The following is a 17,836-nucleotide window of genomic DNA, read 5'->3' as shown; positions in this document are numbered from 1 at the left end:
TTGTCCCCGACGGACAACATGCGTCCCCAGCCGCCCGAAAGGGGAAAACACTGAAGTCTTTATTTCAATACAGTTCGAGGTACTAGTATACGGTTTGTTTATTCGCATGTAGCCATTCAGTGCACACACATTTGTTGATTGACATTTACATTAATTAGAAGACAACTGCAACCATAATTCTGCCTATTGCCTTATTATCTAAAGCAAAAGTAAATAACGCAAAACAGTATCTTACCTTGAAAACCTTAACGGAATAACTAAACATCGAAATCGTGAATTACTAGTCTTCTGAGATGTCTATACGTATAATTTGCAAATTTTAATAAAATGCTGTCGTTAATAAACGAATTTTTTATACAGATTATTTACATCCATACAAAAATAGGCTTTTATAGGATGTAAGCTGATGCAATTCATCAACACCATAACATTTCATACATATAGCCTTTTTCTTAATATCTACTAATATTAAATTTGTAGGAAAATACATATAAGCGTCGCTCTGTGAAAATGGGGTTTAATGCAATTATGCATGTGCGTAAAGTGTCGTCCCAGTTTAGCCTGTGCAGTCCGCACAGGCTAATCATGAACGACCCTTTCCGCCTAAACTAGATTTTTGCGAAGAAGAGACTTGCTTAAAACAAAAATATCATACAAGCGGAAAGTGTCATCCCTGATTAGCCTGTGCGGATTGCACATGCTAATCTTGGACGACACTTTACGCTTTAAACCCCCTTTTCACAGAGCGACACTCATATATATATATTTTACATTTCAGAATGACAAGAAAGAAAAGTGTTTTGGAGTTACGGAAAAAAAGGAAAGGTCGATCTGCTAAACCAATCCAATGCGTTCTTGTAGAACAATCTCCAGTAGCATCGCCAGGAAGATTGTCACTCTTCAAATGCAAACGAAAGCTTACCCCTTGCAAATCGCCTGCTTCTCCAGCTTTTCGATCACCCTTGTACAAAGCAATACGACTGTCCAATAGAAATCTATTTCCTAGTGCAGACTCAAACGATGATGATATTCATTGGTACAGACACATTGACGATCATATAGTGCATGCACAGGACGTTAAAACGAGTGATCCGGAAACAAATGATACTGTTCCAAGTCAAACATGTTTCTCTTCAAACGACGTTGACAAAATATCCAAATATGACGAAAATAAACAAACAATTGACTTTTGTAATATGGATGATTGCGAAATACTTGCCGGAACAAATGACCTTCAAAGCATTTTAAGTGAATACAACAAGGTGCTTCCAACGGTTATCAAAAAGTTATCCCAGCATTCACAGTTACATTTGACATTTCTGTCATTTTTTAGACTAGTGGTTGAGGACAAATTTCCTTTGGACAATATTGCCCTTCTTTTGTGGACAGACGTTGTTAAGTGGTTCAACAATATAAACATTACAAGAATGCGATATGACGATACTTCTAAATTGTTTTGGAAGTGCGGATGGCGGATATTTGGAGGAAGATTTATAAATTTCATGTCAGGATTCAAAAACAAGACATTCGATCTAGATGTGTGCACTGAGAAACAATATTCACCGACAAGTTCTACACTTAACTTTGCTGTGCCAGATATAAAGGTGTTACAGTCGTTCAACCCATACACAAGTGAATCACAAAGGGACCCGGGGATTTGCAACGACGGTATAAAGGCGCTTGGTCAAAATATTGGACACAGGTCGGCATGTTTAACCTTTGATGGAAAGAAGATAAAGCAAGGTCTTACGAAATTTTGTGGCGATATTGACCTTATTGGATTTGAAGACGGAGAGACATTACACGATAAAAGAAATCGATTAGAAGATATAACGGCTGAGCTTAGTGCTTTGGGCCAAACAGTTGCAGTGGTTGAACAAAAGATTGGTCTACCGAATCTACCAATTGAAATCAAGGAACAAATAAAAAAAAACTTATTGGACTCTCTTAAGAAAATATCAACCGGAATACAATACATGGATAAGTTAAAAACGAAGAAGGAATATGCAAAGGACAAGTTGATAGAACGAAGTGGAACAGAGAACTGGAGAAGTGGAAAATATTGTTATGCAATAAGTTCCATTATTGGTCTCCTGTACGACATAAATAAAGTCAAGGGAAAATGTGAAACAATTATCAGAGACATTTGCAAAATTATAAGCGCTATAAACGGATGTAAGTACATAGATGACATAATGGTAGATTTGAACAGTTTGGAAGCATACAAGTCTTTAGAAACACTGACAGACCTAGCAACAGAAAAAGATGACCCACGTTTGATAAAACAAACGTCTACCGCATGGTTTGATATAAGATCAAAGGCCAAGGTAACTGGAAGTACTCTCTACCGCAGTATCGGGCTGGATGGTTTGAAAAATCTCAAAGAACATTTCGAACAAGTAATATGTGGAGCCACTGAAAAACAGTTCTCTGAAAAAGTTAAAGATACAATGAAACATGGTGTAGAAAACGAAATAAATGCAGTAGCTACCCTTGTCGGAAAAGTGATACCAGTTTTATTTCCTGGTATGATATTTTGTGAAGAAGGGTGCGTTATTTCAAGTGATGATAGCGGAAACACGTTTTGTGTGGTGTCACCCGATGGCAGTTTAAGACAAGATACATCATTATTGTCTACAAGTATGGCAGTTGAAATTAAATGCCCAACCACAGACATTCATTTTCAATTACCACCGAGATATTTATTGCAATGTCTGTCACAGATTGAGGCGTTAAATGTGAACTCGTTGATTTACTTGTCATGGACAGAAACTCTGACATCCATATTTAAGGTAGAGCGAAATATAAACCTATATAACAACGCAATGGAAATCGCAAGATCAATATATGACACTTCAAATCCAAAACGACCTAATACATTGTGTTCTAGTGTCAAAACATTGAAAGATGAGATCGAACGTGCGTCAAAAGACGCTTGTTTTTTAGGGTGTTTTCCGTCCGCAAAAGTTGGAAAAGCAACTGTAAGAAGTGCTTTTGAAGTTCATACAGTGCATGAAATATCAGTGCTACTAAATTCTCTTGTAGATCTCCATTCCCAAATCCACGAAATAAAACGAGAGAAGGCGACTGAAGCTGTAGTGTTTATTTGCGCTGATTTGAATAGAAGTTGGAACAAAAACCTGTCTCTGTCATCTCCTGTAGCTTGGTTTACGAAAGGGTATAGTCTCGAAACTAAAAAAATGAGAGAAATAGCGGAAGAAGTACACAACAGGTGTCATGAATCAGGTATTCATATCCCTTGCCAGTCCTTCGACGGACAATGGCATAACCTTGTTGTGCGAGATTCTGAAAATAATCCACTGACAACGCTTCAGTTACAAAAAGATGTATGGCGAGAAGTAGAACAGACAAAAAAGACAGAAGTCGTATCAAAATTTCGTGGCATGAACAAGAAACCTAAATGGATTTATCACAATGAAAATGGATCAAAAGTGGTCGTGGTGAGTAATTATATTAGAAACGTTCCACCTCTCAAACGCAATAAAATCCTTACCTCTGAGAAAGCTACACCGTCAAACAATTCGAGCGACAGAGAAATTACCCAAGGAGATGAATGTGCAGATAATAATACGGAGGATATTGTAAATGATCCAGAACAGGATGTTGGTCGAGATAAAGACGACTCTCACTTGGATGAGCACATTTCTAATGAAGATGCTAAATGTCTGCTAGCAATGTTAAAATCAGACCAAAACAGTAACAAAAAAGGTAAATGGAACACATCGCAGGTTACAGATATTACTGTAATACTTTCAAGTTTGGAAAGAATGCAGTCGTTACTTGATGCTGATATTCGTGTTATAGTGCGTTTCTTTAAGAAGTCTAAAACCATAAATGTCAATGAAACTGCGACTAAACAGAAAAAACTTGAAAAGTTATCCGAGAAACTAGGGCTTAATTATCATGTGAAAAGAATTCTAAGAAAAAGAAGGCCACACTTGAAACGTTAGCAGAACTTTGCGCGAAAGTTATTGCAAACACATCAAAATATGAATTAAATTGTGCATATGCTGAGTGCATTTGGCAAGACCGTTATGAAGTGTGGAAAGCTAAAGTAGGCATTTGCAATTTAATTGAAGTAAATGGGAAAGTGGAAGTTCGAGAATGGTTTTATCATCCAGAATATAGCAAGAGAAGAATGCAATATGAAGTGATGTGCATTGATGCCACGCACCTTCTCACTCGTACAAGACGAAAATCTTGCAAAGGCGGTTTGGATCTTGTGAATAATGAAGCTTGGAAAAGAGTTGCAATAGGGGGGAACACTTTATTAACCCCAATTATGATTGAAGAAGTTACCGATCCCATGTCCGCATCGATGGCAGCAACGCATTTTTCTGAGGCCGTAGAAATTGAAATGCGAAAGTGTGACTTTAATAAGTCGGCCGACTTATGCCGAGACATTCGTCTATGGTGGGAATCGGACGACAGTTCCGGACAGACCGCTGCCGAGAGGTTTTTTAATAGAGATCTACTGAGGTCACGTTTGTTGTCACACGTAAACTTTGGAAAATTTCCGCCACCGACAATGCATGTTGCTGGATGGCCATGGCAGCTTTGGGAGGCACTCATATCTCATATTGATGCAAAAACGCAATTGTATTTCCTCTGTCATGGTGGCAGTTATAATGTAAGGGCGTTCAGCAGTCTAATTGGTGAGACGTTCTTTTCTGAATTGTCACTCCATGACAAGACAGGTTGCGGGACCGTGTCGGCGGAAGAGTTTGGTCGATTCATAGGAACTGCAACAGAACAGCTTCAAGTTCGACTCGACCCAAATAGGTAAAATCGCATGTTTCTTTTGTTAGTTACCTAAAACTACCTTGTACAAAATAATGAAGGTTTAGATCTTAAGATTTTTTTATAGAATAATTAATAATTACATAATAATTATGGGCATTCGTTTAGGGCAGATATGTAATTGTGTTATAAAAAAAAGTGGCATACTAGTATATATGTGCATGTTTGTTGTATCAAAATTGTAGATACCGTCTTGATGACAAGCAATTAAAAATTGATTTACAAGTATGCAAAAACAAATAAATGTCTCGTTTATTTTTGTACCATCATTCCATGAAATGTTTTACATTTATTGATTTTAAGACCGTTAAGCGGTCTATTTTTTCCACGAAACCGTCACGTTATAAGGGTTTGTTGTTTAAATAAAATAGTTATTTTTTATGATTGACCAGAAAGTATGTATACAGAACCGGGCGGTCACACGTGTACAAGCTGACGGATGCAAGTGAGATGACATCCACCAACAGCTGTCAAGACGAATGCCGATTGTGCAGGAAGGATGGTCTACTAACATGTGTTCAAATAAAGTAGGTTTAGTTTTTCTTCCGATTTCTGTAGCAAAACATTCAAACGTGAATATGACTTTTATTAGTTTTCAATTATTTGTTAATTTGCCAAACTTTAGTCAAATATCGGACTTTAACTTGCGACATTTTTTCAGGGACCATGAGTTTGACAAAAGAGAAAGATCGACAAGGGTCAAATTAGGAACTGTATCTACAAACAGAAATGCCATTCACAAAGGAACACTGGGGGTTCGGTGGGAAAAAGCTCGACGAAACGAATCAAAGATGCTTTTAACATCCAGGATGGGAATTAACGACTAAAACAACAGAAAAACTTTGCTAGATGAAAGCATGATTTGTTGGTACTAATTTGGTTTAACTACGCTGCAGAACGCAGAAATTAATGTCCGGGTATTTTTTTCCTATAGATGCCTAGCGCGAAACTCTATTAAGTGACGTCGTTAAATAGTTACATACATGTAACGTCGTTTTCATTTAAAAGTGATATGTAAATTAAGTTTCCAAAAAGTTAACATTCTATGTGGATGCAGTTATTCAATTTATCTTTCTTTGTGGCTGCAGTTATTCCCTTCATCATCAAAAATACTATTTCTTGTTACATTGCATTTCTAAGTCAAATTTATAACATTTATTCTAGAGCGCGTTTTAGTGTATGCATTTTACTACAATATGTCCGTGAACTGTTAGAAACTATTTTAAAAACAAAGCTCTACCCATAATTATTGCAGAATAGCCCGCACTTGATTTTCGTCTTTGTCTAGATAGACATGATGTGTGTCGTGGTAGAATTGCAAACATTAGATCCTGGTGTATGTATGAATATGCATTAGCATATAACTTTCCTTGTATGAATATTCTATCTGATTTACAAAATATTCTTACTGTTTTAATTGTGTATTTTCTTATTTTTTGAAGTAAATAAAACAACTAAAATTTCTCCAGTTTACTTATTTTATTTTTGGCACAATTAATTATCACAATTACGCACGCACGTGCGCGAGCACACACACTACTTGGGTGGAGCTCTCCGAATAAAACCGTAATGCAAAAACACAAATTAGAAGGTTACATAAAATTGCTGCACAATTCGCCTTGAATTAAGTGTACATTAATAGGTTATAAAAATAAACTACAGTCAAGCAATATATTTAAACATGGAAACACACAGATTATTATTGGAATATCACAAAATAATCTTGAAAAACAATGTAGAAACAAATCACAGATAATCAGCATAAATCAATCACAAATAAGACATAAATATTGCAACATAATTTCAAAAAGAAAAAACAAACAACAACAACAACTGAACTTGGCCCTCCAGTTTAAACTTACTTTTTTAACCCGCAAAAAACATTGGACTGTTAGATTGTTAGGCGCCATTCACGCATTTGACTATATGTGTCGTGTTCTGAGAAAACTGGGCATAATTCATGTGCGTAAAGTGTCGTCCCAGATTAGCCTGTGCAGTCCACACAGGCTAATCTGGGACGACACTTTACGCACATGCATTATGCCCAGTTTTCTCAGAATATAACACATATAGTCGCCTTCGATGTTTACAGGGTTTTAGGATTCAAGACAAAAGTGCGTTGAATAGGAATATAAAAGTACAATGCGTCCGAATATCTATGTAAATTAAAACAAACGAATGATCTGCCAAAGCGGTTAAAAATGTGACACATTACTGATTGGCATGAATGCATTAAGATATCGGGGTATACACACATATTCGTACTATTTTAATGTTAAATTATCACCAAACAATTACTGCTAATACCATCAACCGGTCATATTGAAAATCAAACTGCGATAAAGAAAAAATCAAACATGCAAATTCAAAGAATTGACAACACTATCGGATATTATTGATTATTAGGAGGGAAAAACAATATACCTCGGCATTCGGACGGAAAAAAATAAACAATGTGAGATCATATTAACTGTACAATGTACTACCGGTAACAATGAACAATAATAAATCTAAACAGAACTAAATAATAAAAATAGCGTGCAACAACTTGCTCTAAAATGTATAATATTATATTCAATTGACATGTTTGTTTGCCCTGTGTTTTGACAGACTACTTCTGTGCCTGTAAGTCTTGTCACATGTGTCACATTTTTGCACTTTCTCGTCACTATGGATGTGCATATGCGCCTGAAGGTCCACACTTTGTTTTAACTCTGCGCCACACACATCACACTTGAATCTTGCCTCTTCTTCCTCTCGTCGTCTGTGTCTTGTTAAAATTAAGGTAGTGCACCTCTAATGGGCACATATCCAAATATAATCTAATTAATTATTTTCTTAATCAGCATCATTTCACTGAACTACATGCAAATTTGTAGGTAGGCTTTCCATGCTTTTTAAAAAAATATACCGATTTTTTCAAAACCACCCCACGCTCGGCTTTTGTCCAGTTTATTTTCACCCCTGGGGTATATAAAAGTTCCATAATTCATTCAAATTTCCAAATATGGGCATGCAGTTGGTGTGTACAGATGCTGTAAAGGTGTTTAAAGTTTAAACAAGATGAAATAAGTATTCTTTTACAGACATTTATTTTTTACAAATTTTTATCTATGGAAGAGCACCACAAAATGTAAGTGATTTCAGCCAAGTAAAAATTGGGTCGGTTAAAAACAAAGTGTCATAAAATTCAAAATAGTATCATTTAAGTCATATTTTAAACTTAGTTTTTATAGAAACACTATATACAGCAAAAATACCAAGAACTAGACAGATTTACCGTTTACTTTTTGAAATAAAAATAAAAATGCAACATGCATGGTTCGTATTTTCAACAGTAAATCACCCAATTTCGCCATAACGTTGTTTTAATTTTAATAATTGAAAAATGTGCATAAAAATTGCAACATATTTAACAATAAATAATGCTTATATGCCATATTAAATCAAATTACGTTAGAAAATAAATAAAACGCGTCGCAAAAAAGTATACGTCGTCGGCAGGATTCGAACCTGTGCGGGAATATCCCAAAAGATTTCTAGTCTATCGCCTTAACCACTAGGCTACGGCACCTAATAGTAGGCTCTTCAACCTTCGAAGAAATCGCGGGAAATCATTAGAGGTGCACTATCTTAATAGAGTTTTCGTTGCAAATTCTGCAGAGCAGGTTGGACACACATGTTCTTTCGTTTCCCCATGCACACCGCACCTTAAAAATAAGTTCACACATGAAGATACTATTACAAACGTTCTAATTTGAAATGCACGTGTATATTTGTATTCGCCAAAAGGTACGCATTTACGTCTGCATTTGAATCTTGTGAATTCCAAGTCACAAATAGCATAACATTTGTTTTTCTTGAAATGCTATATACTGTTCGTAAAATTTCTATATTTTTGGCATTAACACATAAAAAACAAATCGATAACATGTTTAATGAATTGACATCTCGCCGGCTGTCAATCAAATTCGTATCTAACTATCGATCGAACATTCAACGATCGATTAATCGGGTGTGCCGGTTGCTAGCGACCTGTCCGCCAAATCCAAGTTGTAAAACGCTTGTTCGTGTCTGATGCATGTGCATACCATGTTTTGTTAATATTTTAGTAAATAAAATCAGTAAATACCATTGAAGTAGTGTTATTTATTACCACCATTACACCTAGTAACATGGGCAGTTTCGGTACCCGCGCGAGCGTTTGAGAGCGTTCGAAATCACAGTTATAAAACGCTTGTTCGTGTCAGATGAATGTGCAAACAATGTTTTGTTAAAAATTTTCGTAAATAACATCGGTAAATACCATTGCAGAGGTGTTATTTATTATTAATACCAACATTAAACCCCGTAACATGGGGCGGGGGGGGGGGGGGGTTAGGGATTTCGGTACCAGCGCAAGCGTCTGAGAGCGTGTTTAACTTACTGAAATACCTATTATATAAAGCTAAGATTATTTTTTTAAACCTTTTTTTTTGCATTTTCAAATCAATAAATTATACAAAACAATTATACCAGTGTTATAAGGGATTAACTGTTTATTACAATCACACAGAATGTCGCGTAATCTCTGAGCATATACGTCACTTTGGTGTTAGCTTGTCTGTTTTCTAAACGCAATATCACGTAATTAAGTGGGCGGAGTTTTCGTCTTCCAGCCGAGATGATAATTTAAACCCAAAGCGGGGATCAAGCTCACGAATTCGGGCTCAAATGAAGACATATCAAATTACCGATTTCTACGCAACTGTTAATGTTATGCAGAATATTAAACAGTATAACCTAACAAACTGAATAATAGTGTTAACTATTTCATCTTAAAATGACTTTATACTTTTATCACGAAATATTCACGTTATTATATCATGTATTATTTACTAATATTATATTCTTCATTTCAGAGTTGTTGGGGTACTATAATGACAGAGTCCCGTTAATGACATTATGAATGAATTAGTGTGAACATGAATATGTTCCGATACTTATTAAAAATGTCAGTTAATGCTTCTTGTCTTTTACTTAACAAATACTCACATGTGTCTGGTGAGGTCCTCTTTTCTACTAAATTGCTTATCACAGCATGAATATTTTGACACGCCGAGATGCCTGTCCTCGTGCAGCTTTAACCCCCACTTGGTTTTGAGGGCATCTCCACAAAAACGACACACATGTGACATATCTGAAATACAGGTTAAATATACCGATTAAACACTAACGGTATGCATTATGTTAGGAAACTTTACACAGCTAATGTATAATGTAAACACAGTATTCGAAGATATAGACATTGGATAGCGTTTAAGAATATAATTTTTGCGGGGTAGTTGTTTCTTGTTACAATTAGAAATTCGAAATGAATAATAAGATTTTAAACTTCAAAAAGTCGCAAGTAAAATGTAATGTAATCATTTTATGGCATAAATGTATTATTTATAACAGCTGACGATGACTGTTGGGAAATTAACATGAACAACACACACACGCGTGTCGCGCTCGCACCATATCATTTACCATATTCGTTCATAAACGTGCAATTTCAAAGGAACTTGTTAACTTTTCGTACGTATTTATTTATACAGCACAGTTGCAGTTCTTGTGTGAGCGTGGTAATAAATACTACCAAGCTTATAAATCTTACTGTTTTGAACAGCAATATAATACTTGTTAAAATAAATGGCATTATATTAGTAAACATAGTTATGGGTGTGTCTACAAGGTAGAAGCACCGCCTGCATAAATTCGGCTACTGCCGTTTGCATTTTTTGGCTACTGACGTTTGCCATTCTTAAATGTACTACTGACGTTTGCCATATTTGTTTCTTCTCTTTAAACGTTTATTTATTATCCGATGCATATTTTCGTTTGTGTACGCGAAGAATATGTAATATATGTTCGTCCGGTAACGCATAGATAGTTCTGTGATCGTTTATTTGTGTAAACATCGACTCTTTGTATGTTTTACTACTGACGTTTGCTTCTTAAATGAAAATTTGCGCCGAAGTGTTCTCGAAAACCAAAGCAACACACACAACGCGTGATATACCGATCGCAAGCTTTATGCATGCCTTATTGCCCGCCCTAGGTCGTATGAAAGCCAAAAAACGATTAGCGAAGATATTGACAAAAAACCTACCTGGTGCGGCTGTTTTCCTTCGTAAAACGCCTACTGACGTTGACTTTTGGGGTCACGTGACAGTTTTTGTTCATTCACAGTGTTATTGCTAGTTTTTTTTTAACTGGCTACTTGATTCAATTTGCTTTTTATCAGAGCGTCAAGTCATTGGTCGTATAAAAATAAGAGGCGTTGTCTACAAGTAACGTTTTAATAATTTACTGTAATTGCTAGTGTGTTTTTGTTGGCGACTTGAATCCATTTACTTTATGTCAAAAAGGCAAGTTATAGGTCGTATAAAAATAAGAAAAGTTGTCTACAAGTAACTTTTTAATGTCTTACTGTAATTGATAAACAAAATTAAACATGCGACTTGAGTCAATCTACTTTATATCAAAGAGGCAAGTCATTGTTCGTATGAAAATCAGTAAAATTGTCCACAAGTGATTCTTTAATAACTTTCTGTGCGAAATGTTTCTGTGGCTATTTAAACAATTATACCTAATATCAGAAGGGCAAGTCATTGTTTATATTTATGTTATTAGACTTGTCCATAAGTAATACTTTGACATCCTATTGTTGTTAAAATTTGTATTGAAACATTAATACGTCAGTTTAATGTTATTTTTTTTTAAATAATTATAGTTTGTATCAAACATGAACTAACTGTAATCAATAAAAACCCTTGTAATATTAATGCGTTTTCGAATTATTTTTAAGCGACTTTGTCTTTAGATTTAAATTTTAAATAGTGTGTGTGTTTTATGTCTGTTTTGGATTTCTATAAAAGTGCCAAAAAAAGTAAAACACAAATGAAATAAACTTCGCGCTGAACATCGAAAACACTCGCTTTCGAAAACATTTTACATCGATCTGTTCGTGTAAAAGATGAATTTAAATTATATATGATGGACAGTTGGCCTTCGCCATAAAGTGATGATACGCTGTATTCAATATATTTTTGAAGGGAGTTTCGCGTTCAATAAGAATTGCATAATGAATGAAGGCAATAAACGTTTCGTATCATATTGTGTGTATTTATATAAAGACGAAGATTAACGCGACTGGCATCGAGCCGCATACTTGCATGTTATCCACTTGATGAAGGTTTGGCACAAGCCTAAATATTGCCCTTAACACTTTTGTATAGTATAATAATGAGTGTTTTATCCCACGCCATAGGCGGAGGTATATTGTTTTGGCGTTGTCCGTCCGTCCGGCACTTTTGTGTCCGTAGCCATATCTTGATAGTGCTTTGGCGGATTTCATCGAAACTTGGTATGAGTATATATATGGATAAGAGGATGATGCACGCCTAATGGCATTGTATATCATCGGATAATAACAGAGTTATGGCCATTTGTACTTTGAAAAAATGCTTTTTTGTGTGTCCGGAGCCATATCGGAGTGATTTGACGGATTTCATTGAAACTTTGTATGAGTATGTATATGGATAAGAAGATGATGCACGTTGGCGTTGTCCATCCGTCCAGAAAACTTTTGTGTCAAGAAGTATAATGGCGGGGGATGTCAATTCAACGAATTCGCTTGTTCGTTTTATTATTTCCGTCTTGTCACAAATCAAGTGTCCGACATTATTATTACCTTTCCTCTCCTGCCCCGTGACTATGAATTTGTATTGCCCCCGGATTGAATGATCGGGGGTATAGTGTTTTTGAACTGTCCGTCTGTCATTGTATAAGTCTGTCATTGTATGTATCTGTCATTGTATGTGTCTGTCTGTCTGTCACAAACTTTAACCTTGGTTAAACTTGTGCCAGAACTTTTGCAATATTGAAGATAGCAACTTAATATTTGGCATGCATGTGTATCTCATGGAGCTACACATTTTTAGTGGTTAATGAGTGGTTAAAGGTCAAGGTCAAAGTCATCCTTCAAGGTCAAAGGTCGAATATATGGCTTCAAAGCTGCGCAGTCGGGGGCATTGTGTTTCTGATTAAAACATGTTCGGAACGATTACGAAACAGTTGTGTTGTTGTGATGTTCTCCTTTGGCAATGCCAAGCACGTGTAAACAACATTTTGGTGCATATCGTCATAAAAATATGCTGCGTTTGTGCATATCTTTAAGGGAGTGTCCCGAGTTTTGTAGCGACATGTGTACAGACACAGTAGACATGCATGCATGGGTTCCATTGGGGGCGTTTTCTGTGCAAATGCACATGGGTATACCCATATGCGATCTACATCGAACTGCCTCTTTGGGATGGGTTCCATTTGGGGCGTTTTCTGTGCAAACCCACATGGGTATGCCCATATCGTTCCCATATTATGCTATCTACATCAAACTGCCTATTCGGGATGGCCAATAAGGGTCCCTTACGGGTCCTGTATTACAATAATTGAAGACAAAATACAGCTGTGTGAATTTATTAGCGTAAATACCACATGGTTTTATCAAGCCGTATTGGGAAAAGGAGTCTTGTCAAATTGGGATTTTTTATATCGATACAATGGCAAATTTGGGAGGAAAAAATCGACAAAAAAGGACCAAAATTGGGATATTTAAATCAACACATTTGTACACATCATGCCTTTTCCTGGCCATTTTAGGAAAAAATGCAATTCGCGCGAATAGTTATAGTTGTATACTTTGTTAAATGTTAATGTGGGCAATTTAATAACAAATATGCAATCGGCAATTATTTGAAACTTTAATAATTACACAATAATGAAAACAAATGGTACAACTATACAACAGGAAGATTTTAAGTTTCTTGAAACAGCCAGTTTCGATTATCAAACTTGGGTGCAAAGCTTGTTGATACACATATCCCTGGTACTTGTAGGTTTACTGTGTTTGCTATTTCTATTATCAAGTTTGGTAGTCACAGTGTAACCCCGCATTATTTGTCACAGAATCAATTGAAACTTACTACTGCACCAGGAATAAATGAAGGCATTTAAAACGATATTGACCGGAAAAGCAAAGTTTCTTATAATAAATGCCACACTGGTAAAGGTATTATCATGTGAAAGTAATGAAAATGAATATATCACGTCGTACACTAATTCCGGTATTTGGCATAACAAATTAGTCAGGATCGCCATCAGAACGGATTCCTTCATTCTTCGTGAGCACCGTTTCATCTTCTTAGTTCTTAAGCTTCTCTGTCTGCTGACGCGTTTGGTTGGCCTTTGAAGTTTCCTCGAGTCACTCATTGACCGTTTCGTCGACAGCATTAGACGCGTGTTAAGCGCAATTATCATACACATCGGAATGAAATCCATCAACGTTGGAAACAGTACCCCGTATATACCTTTGTAATAATAATTAAATGTGTCAAAGGCGAATTCGTCGGTGGAGTTCACGTTCGTGTTGTCCCGTCTGGGACTGTGTTCCTGATAAAAAAAATCAAGTGATTTCACCACTGCAGCCACCACAAAAATGACAACAAGAGACGTTTTGGACCTTGAAACGGTACACGCGATCCGCGACCGAAGCTGATTGCACGTAGCAATATAGCGAAAAACGGTAAAGAGGACCGTTATCCAGATAGCGTTTGTCCGTGCGGTCTGTAACACAGGCCAGACGTACTTCGTCGCGTAGGTCTGGATGACTGCTGAATACCATTGGCTCAAGTTTGGCAATATTATTGTTATAAGCGAAGCGACTAAAACGCATATGTCACATGCTGCTAAGGAAGTAGTGAACACGGAGGTTGAAGTGGTGGTCTGTTTCTTCGACATTGTCAGTAACACCAAGCTGTGCATGCAGATTCCAAAAAGGATGAAACAAAGGCCTAAAACGCCGTTGATATAGTGGTCAAGTTCCAACGTAACGAGTGAAGAATTCATCGCATTAAGTGACAGTATGTTACGTTTCTATTGAAATAAAATGCACCAAAGTTACTTTAAAACTAGTCAAAATACGAAACTGTTTTAACAAAAAAACAATCCGCCTACTTGATGCTACTTTCAACGTAGAGATGCAACTATAACTGCTTTTGAAACATCGCTTTATCAGTCGAATGGCATGAAAGCATCGCACATTATAACCCGATTGTTCATTAGCTGCAATAAGTTGTTAGAAGTCTGTAGAAATCTCCTTTGGTTTCACCATCTTCAAAATGCGCGGTCCATTACCATTTCTTTAATATTCAGTTCCTCGATTGAATGTGTATGCCCACACCCAATTATCGTTTGAATCATTATACACCAATGTATTTTTTATTTTCATACACGCGTTATTCTGATATATTGGGAACACATTAAACACAGAGTGTCCGCTGGTCTTTCGGTTTTCTTGAAAATGATCCGTTGCGTACGTTGTTATTATTAAATATTGCATTTCATTTCTTAACAAGTTCACTGATATTTAAGAATCACGTGTGTAAATAGGATTGTTTTTTCTCATGGTTTGTACTAAACGCGAGCTGACTGACAATTATCAAGTTTTAGAATCCCACGCGGTTTGTCAAACATGCTCATTTATTTTCTATCAAGTTTCCGGAATGATTTTTTCTGGAGGCGTTCTCATACAATAATCTACTTTACAGCATTCAAACTTGCAGGAATTGCTCATTTTAGTCTGAAATTGTGCATGTGTCATATTTGGCTAGATTGAACTTTACCGGTACGCAGTTGTTTACCACCATCGACAAAGCGGGAGTTTGGGGGCGGTAGCCCCCGATACTAAAGAAATATATAGGATAAAAGGATTATAAGGTGTTGCGTTAATTGTTATGTGTTAGGTGTTAAGGGTTAGGGTTAGGGTACGCTGTATGATGTCAACTGTGGCGTACCGGTAAAGTTCAATCGTCCCGTCATATTAAGCTCGACTATATATATATATATATATATATATATATATATATATATATATATATATATATATATATATATATATATATATATATATATATATATATTAACAAAAACGCTGTATTTATTTTTGCCGAAGCTTTCGACCTCACGGTCTTCATCAGCGGCCATTTTTGGTTTTTATTTTCAGATGTTTTATTATGAACGGAAATGACGTCGTGCATTTCCGGCGTCAACGTTGTTTACGCGCCCTTTTATTAACGTTTATTCTTGCACGTTGATGCCATATGGTCGGTATGTCCTTAGTTTTGACTACCACAATTGCTCCATGGTTTTGCGGTTCTCGTCCGACCCGCTGAGTTTTTCGAGTCCCATTATTTGGAAATCATCCATGGAATGTCCGTCGGTGTAGAAATGTTCAGCTACCGGGTCACTGTGCTGTGTGCGAATACGCGACATATTCAATAGATGTCGCTGGTACAGAGTTCCGCCGGTCTCTCCCAAATACACGAACCTGCGACGGCGACGACAGTTGACCGCGTACACAACATTGGATGATTTGCAATATATATATATATATATAAACTAGCGCGAAACGACCCAGAAATTAGGGCGAAACGACCTATGGCGAACGGGTTATAGGGCGAAACCCCTCACGGGCGAAAAGTATTAGGGCGAAACCGGTGCTCGGTTACTAAAATACCGAAAGCGCGCGCTTTCGGTATCGGTACCATAGGGCGAAACCGGTGCTCGGTTACTAAAATACCGAAAGCGCGCGCTTTCGGTATCGGTACCATTGTCAGTACCGAAAGCGCACAGTAAAATGTAAATTATGGAAATAATCAGTTGATCAGTTGAATTTTCAATTAAAGGATAACTGAAAACATGTTAATATATGCATTTTTCATGGAATATTTCGAAGAAATTCGATCTTATAGAAATTCGATCTTAAGCGCGTTACATTATGTCAATTGACGCTGTATCGGTACCGAACGCGCAATGTCAGTACAGAACCCGCATTGTATAATGTAAATTACGAAAAAAATCAATTAAATAATAACCAAAAACTTGTTTATTAATGCAGTTTTCATGGACTTGATCGTACAAATTCGCTCGTAAGCGCTACATTGTGTCAATAAACGCTGTCGCCCACTAAAACAGCCTGTCGCAATGATGGCGGAAATCAATTGCGTGACAATAAACACATTTATAAAGCAACGAACGAGTCTTTTTCTGATTATTTGATGTTTTGTTAACCAACCTACAACTGAATGCTCGAGTCGTATTTGCTCAATCAGAATTTAATATTATACGTCGTATAGTCTATGTAATTAACGTCATCAACAATGCAACAACAACCGTTCAAGCGATTCTAATTGAGAGCGAATTATTAAACAAATTAAACACTGGCGGCCATGTTTTTTCACCGATCTCTTCCATTTTCGACTCGTCCGAGACATCAATTGAACCAGTGTTTTGACCAACTTTCATGATGATTGGGCAAAAATTGTGACTGAGTGTTTACAAGGTTTCTCTATAGCCAAATAAAGAAAACTGCCCCGCCCACTGGCGGCCATGTTTTTCAACGGATCGGAACCACTTTTGAACTCAACCAAGATATCATTAAGACAAACATTTTGACAAAGTTACATATAGATTGGGCATGCAATGTTACTTCTACAGTGTTTACAAGGTTTTTCTTTTGTTTGACCTAGTGACCTAGTTTTTGACCCGTAACAACCCAGTTTCGAACTCGACCGAGATTTCATTGGGACAAAGCTTCTGACCAAGTTTCATGAAGATGGGACAAGAAATGTTGCCTATAGAGTGTTTACGAGCAAATGTTTACGGACGGGCGGACGGACGGACAGATATACGATGGACAAAGACCGGTCACAAAAGGTCACCTGAGCAATCAGGTGAGCTAAAAAGTAATAAGAAGCGTTTGAGATCGCAATCCTTGTTAGCATCAGTAAAGGATTAAGATGATACATTATTTGTATTTCATTTCTTTTTTTTTCTCAAAAATAAAGTATACGGTCCGAGCATAGCGCCGTTCACGATTTAACTGAATACGACAATAAAGTGATTTTCTGGAAAAAACGCATCTTTAACAAAG

At 36.6% G+C, this 17,836-nt stretch overlaps 2 protein-coding genes and 1 long non-coding RNA gene across 3 annotated transcripts in view; 1 reads left to right on the top strand and 2 right to left on the bottom strand.

Moving 5' to 3' along the window:
• LOC127880641 (uncharacterized) overlaps nt 1-17,836 on the bottom strand; it is a 158,072-nt gene that overhangs the window by 45,171 nt on the left and 95,065 nt on the right. The gene's annotated exons all lie outside the window — the stretch shown is intronic.
• Nucleotides 4,220-6,150, top strand: LOC127880642 (uncharacterized). Its single transcript, XM_052427966.1, has 3 exons — nt 4,220-4,803; nt 5,214-5,348; nt 5,483-6,150. Exons 1-3 carry the CDS (start codon nt 4,304-4,306, stop codon nt 5,646-5,648), a joined length of 801 nt encoding a protein of 266 aa, XP_052283926.1. The 5' UTR covers nt 4,220-4,303; the 3' UTR covers nt 5,649-6,150.
• On the bottom strand, nt 8,461-11,040 carry LOC127880646 (uncharacterized). Its single transcript, XR_008049686.1, has 3 exons — nt 10,955-11,040; nt 9,856-10,000; nt 8,461-8,531 (listed from the first exon to the last, which is right to left on the bottom strand). It is a non-coding gene; the product is annotated as an uncharacterized LOC127880646 (long non-coding RNA).

This window comes from Dreissena polymorpha, chromosome 5, assembly GCF_020536995.1.
Source record: "Dreissena polymorpha isolate Duluth1 chromosome 5, UMN_Dpol_1.0, whole genome shotgun sequence".
Taxonomy (NCBI): Eukaryota; Metazoa; Mollusca; class Bivalvia; order Myida; family Dreissenidae; genus Dreissena; species Dreissena polymorpha.
Note: the sequence above shows the minus strand (reverse complement) of the source record. Positions and strands in the feature narration are given on the sequence as shown.